The 5,358-nt window shown below is 39.1% G+C and overlaps 1 protein-coding gene across 5 annotated transcripts in view; it reads left to right on the forward strand.

The window, feature by feature from the left end:
* LOC116726888 (kinesin-like protein KIF20A) overlaps positions 1-5,078 on the forward strand; it is a 24,720-nt gene extending 19,642 nt beyond the window's left edge. For all 5 annotated transcript variants that reach the window (XM_032573830.1, XM_032573827.1, XM_032573831.1 and 2 more), the window contains 6 exons: positions 1-78; positions 560-652; positions 734-796; positions 876-942; positions 2,463-2,575; positions 4,088-5,078. In XM_032573830.1, coding sequence (XP_032429721.1) covers positions 1-78; positions 560-652; positions 734-796; positions 876-942; positions 2,463-2,575; positions 4,088-4,168 — 495 coding nt within the window. In that variant the 3' untranslated portion in view covers positions 4,169-5,078. The remainder of the gene's footprint in view (positions 79-559; positions 653-733; positions 797-875; positions 943-2,462; positions 2,576-4,087) is intronic.
* The last annotated feature ends 280 nt before the right edge of the window (positions 5,079-5,358 follow it).

Consider the following 5,358-nt stretch of genomic DNA (forward strand, 5'->3'; position numbering starts at 1 on the left):
AAGGAGAATCAGAGTGGGAGGAGACTTCATGGGAGGAGGAGAAAGGAGCAGAGGGAGAATCTGCACAGAGATGCTCAGGTAAGGTTGTCTACCTTAACCAGAGAAGAACCAGGTCTGCTGATCATGCACACACCATCAAACCTAACCAACAAAGAGCAACCATGTTCCAGAAGCCATGGGTGCTCTGGAAATCAGCAGGAAAACGGACTGATCATAAAGTCGTGACTTTTAGGATATTTATTTTTACTCCAAAACAGTTTGTTCTGCCTTGACTACAGAGTTCTGTTCAGACATGATATTTTTCTGCTCTTGATCAAAAACAAGCTTAACACTTTTTTCAGCATTCAACTTCTGCTGCTTTTTAAACTGTTTAAATAATGAGCTGAGCCTCCATGGGGCAAGCTCATTTCATTAAGCTTAATGTTTGTCTTCTGCCACACTTTGACATGTTTGCTGCATCTTTCAAACAAAACTCTGCAGGAATCCTGCTGCAGTGATCATGTGTCAGTCTGTTGGTGATGCAACTCCAGACACATAGGAAACTTTTTTTTTTCTGCAGGACTTTTGTGCTTCCCCTTTGCGGTCTACCATGACTGACAGGAAGAAGCTCTCCAAGACAGTGAAGAGGAAAAGGAAGAGCAGTGAGGTAGAGGTAAGCTGTGGTCTGTTTAAGTGTGTGGTAGCAGAGCTGAAGTTGGAGGCTGCAGTCATGTCTTCCATGTCTGTTTCTCAGGGTTTGGTGTTCAGTGAGAACAAGAGGAACAGAGTAAAAGAGAAAGCTTGCAGCAACAAACTAGTAGGGGACCTCTGCTAACAGGTATATCTCAGAGCACTTGTCTGCTCCAGGTTTTCATCTGTTTTTTTCTGTGCTGCAGGAGGATGGCATGCTGCAGAAGATTGAAGAACGGATCCAGAACTCTCCATCCATCCTCCACAGCAAAGGTTTGTTCCTATAGAAAGATTTACGTACCTTAAAGTTTCAGGATTATATGACCTTGTTCACTTCAGATCTGGTTCTCTAGATGAATTAACATGACAAACAAAACATGGTTATAAGGTGAAGTTAATGAAACTCGCTGCGTTACCTCAGACATTTGTTGAGGCATTTTTGCCTGATTAGCCAACAGTTCTAAGTCAAGAAGTCAATAAATATAATACAGTCATGACTTAAGATATACATCAGGTGCCTGAAGTTATTTTTGGGAATCCACAGAGAAACTGACATTGAAGCCTGAGGGTCTGAGGAGAGCTAAATTGTTCTGCAAAAAATATATATATATATTGTGTTTCATACCAACCTATAAAAGAACTTTGAAGTGGAAGTGGGAGGGTTTTTTATGTTTCATTTTCAATATCCCATTGGCTATTTCTTCTTCTTTTTTTCCATCTTCCAAGTATTTGACCAGAAATGTTTTCTGTCATTGTTCTTCTCGGCTTATTGTTTCTGGCAATTTTGCAATTACCAACAGCAGGTGAGCAATTGCGCATTGGTATGTATGTGAACAGAACCTGATCACGTTATGTCAGGCTGTGTATGAATATTTTTACCACATGCCTGAAAAGTTGCTGCTTTACAAACTTGAATGAAAACAGATTTGTAGCCACAGCTCATATTTATTGTTTTGGTCTCTGCTTGACGCATTAATCTTTGATTTAACCACTAAACATATGATGTAATGATGACAAAAACCTTCATACAGACGAACATGTTGTCATTATACTGTTGATCACTGTTGTATTCAGATGATCATGAAGTCGGCTGCAGGCATTTATTTATCTTTGACATTTTCCCAGACTGTTAGAGTTTTGTTAATAGAATAAACTTTATTCTGTGCTCTAAGTTCCTCACTGACAACTTTTAATAATTTTTTCTGATTATTTTAACCTCATCTCTAAGACTGCAGCATATTTGTAATGATAAACCCTGACAACTTTGTCAGAGGTTCAATTCCTCCAGGTAAGGGGCATTTACTACGGGACAATTTGCTGACCAAACTGCTGATTGACCAGTTACTGACAATCCACTGGACTGAGTGGCAGGTGGCCTTATGTTAATTTTAACCTGGATGTTCTCAGAATATCTTAACTTCTAGTTGTATTTGGTTTGTACAGCAAAGGGCTCTAGGTTAAAGGTCAGCTTTACCATCATCTGAGTGTTTCATCTGATTCTTTGGTTTACATTTTGGATGGAAACATGTGTTCTGAAGGTTTGTATTTGGGCGCTTCAGACTCTGGATTCACATGCTGGCCTGACCTCAGTCTGCTACTTGGGTCCAGATCGATGGTCTCAGTTGTCTGAAATATTTTTGAACATTTGCAATAACCGTTTCCTGATTATGTTTGACGGAATTGATAGGTACGATGCTGGAAGCATCAATCTTTAATGAGTAAAATTTGCTCAGAACTGATTTCAGGTGAAGTAGTGATTCTGGGACATGAACACCAGTTTCCTGTCCCTACAGCTGATCCTGCCTCATTCATGGAGGCCTTCACTATTTCAACCAGACCCCGGCGAGGACGAAAGAAGCTGTTTAAGCTGAATGTCTCATCTCTGCTGCTGGACTCTCCGCACAGCGTGAGTCCTTTTTTCAGTGTTGACTCCTATCAAGAAGTAATTCAGTTCAAACCATTAAAACTGAACTATTTCCTGTTTATAGTTCAGCACCTAAGCATTCTGAGCTGATATCAGTCTTAATGTGAACTAGTTTACATTAATTTACAAATATTTTCATGAAATAGTTTTTAATAAAAAGATATTGATGGTATGGGTGAGTCACTGTATAAGCCTGTCATTGACAGCCTGTCGTTTCCAAGGGTATTTCCATTTGTTTAATCTTCTACTCCTTTGTCGAGAAAACAAAGAAAAGCCAATTTTGCTGTGGCTGAACAAAATTGGTGCTATTTTAGCTGTACTGAACTCTACAATTGTGAGACTTGGAAGTGGCTAAGTTCATAATGCTGCAACTTTGGTGCGTGTGTATGCTGTATCTGAAAACTCCCACTCCCTGTGCACAGCAGGTTCTGCAACAGGAACGTAAACCAGGTGCAGCTTGGGGTGGGGACCTTCATTGCCTTTAAAAATGGAGCAGACTATGATAAAGTTTAACACTGGAGGAGTGGTATACAGCAACAAGGCTCCACAGACAGACAGATGAACTTGTGCACACTGAAAACACTTCAGTCACCATGCTCTCACCTTTTGAGGAGAAATGTTACAACTCTTTTCTGTAGAGGTTGAAGTTTGTCCTAATCTTAGTTTATAGTTGAATGGCATTCATTTCGTAACACTTGCTATGGAGGTTTTCTTTTGTAGTGTGTACGGGTCCCATTTATACAGTAAAGGATTGTGTGGGATTTAATGATAAAAGTGTATGTATGACCAATATAAACTCAGATTTATAAAACTATGCGCATGCACACCAACAAGCAATTTTTCTTTATGAATCACAGCTGCATAAGGTCGTACCTTACGTTCTGCCCTCTACAAACCCACATTAAACCAGAAATGGTCAAGTCAAAAGCTCCTCATGAATTTTAAGGCGTAATTAAATGTGCCAGCTCATCATGTTATTTCATGATGTACAACAGCAACCACTAAGAAAAAAAAAAAAAGGAAAAAAGCTACTGCCCCCTGAAGATTATAGGGGGAAGTGCATTATCACGTCAGGCCTGAAATGTTTGAATTTCCTTCGTGATTTTCCCATTTGTCAGGTCTTCCAGCAATGTCACTGATATTGATGAATGTGATGAATGCGCACACTTGTATGTACTTCATAAATAACTGCAGTGTTATTTATGTTTCCACTGGTGAGTGTGATGAATGTATCAGCTGTTTTGAAAGCTTATAATAAATTTAATATGTAGTTTTAGATTGAGTGAAATCAAATGCCTGAGAGGAATCATGAAGAAGTGTGGCTTCAGTTTCCCACCTCACATCTTTTCCCCGGTCAAGTTATGTATGACACATGTTTTATAGATCACAACCTTTGCGTGGAAGGTGACATAAACAAGTTCCAGGCCCTGTTTTGTGTGCATGCCAGCTTTACAAATGAGAGCCTTGGTCTAATATTAGTTTGTATTTTGTCAGATGCCAGGTGGAAATGAGGAAGACAAGGAGAGCGATCACCTGATCATCAGAAGACATCTGCGCTCCAACCGTAGAAAGTGACCTGTGCTGCCGGGTTCTGATTAACCACTAAACTGTATCTGAAAACTCCCACTCCCTGTGCACAGCAGGTTCTGCAACAGGAACATATGGACTTATGTTTGATATGAAAATTGATAGCTGTAAGTGATGCAACTATACTCAGAACCAGTTATAGTAAGAAGATCTGAGAGGACAGATGTCATTAAGGGTTCTTCATTCTGGCATTTGTGATTAAATCAGAAACACAGTAATGAGACTTTAATTGAAAACAACTAGATCAAATGCCAGGAGACAATCCAGACTGAAGGTGAGTCAGAAGGGTGAAAACATTAATCAGGGTGATGATGTGATATTTTTGTCACCAGAACATCATCTTAATGTCCAGGAGGACCCAATGCTTCCTCTGCATCATGTTTCTAAAGGTGGCCGATAAGGCCCACAAACTGAGCTTCTCTACAGAAATCTGATTAAATTGTCAACAATGACAAGCCCTCTCTGGTTTCTGCTCCTCTCACCAGATTTAGTTTTTCCTCAGATTCTGAGTCTGACCTCTGTTGACTCTAGCAGACAGAAACCAAACACCTGCTGGGTTGTAGGAAGAACAATAAGACCAAAAAGTGTCAATGTTTTCATGAGTCAAAATAAATTTGGCTTAAGGTTCTGACACCATTTAAAATCTCTTGGAGTAAAATATTGATGTGATATTATCAGCTAAATCCTCTGACTGATTTCAGGTTGTTTCACCTGTTTCAGGTTGATTCTGATTTTACATGAAGGAACTTTTGTTGGTGCAGAATGGATTTTTTTTAAATATTTTTTTTAAGTAAAACCCTTAAAGACATCCTAGGTTTTATTTTGTTGATGTAAAGGTGAAACAGCAGGTTGGCCATGTTTCAGTTATTTTTTGTAATAAAATTTTTAATACCTGAAATGTTGGCTGTTTAATGTTGGGATAGTAGGTCAAATTCTTAATTTGAGACATTTTAAAAACAACTAGACTTTAACATTCAGCTAAACTGGAGGGTATCGTTAAAAAATACTTTAATGGACTTCCGCTTCCGGCATGCCTGAGTAGAGACGCTTGCAGACGACGCACTGACCGAAATATCTTTTAATTTACCTGTTATTAAAATTTAATTCCACCTACACTTCCAGAAGACGCTACTACAATGACCTCGTCACAAAAGTCTACAAGAAGAGAACAGAAGATG

This window comes from Xiphophorus hellerii, chromosome 10 (genome assembly GCF_003331165.1).
Source record: "Xiphophorus hellerii strain 12219 chromosome 10, Xiphophorus_hellerii-4.1, whole genome shotgun sequence".
Classification (NCBI taxonomy): domain Eukaryota; kingdom Metazoa; phylum Chordata; class Actinopteri; order Cyprinodontiformes; family Poeciliidae; genus Xiphophorus; species Xiphophorus hellerii.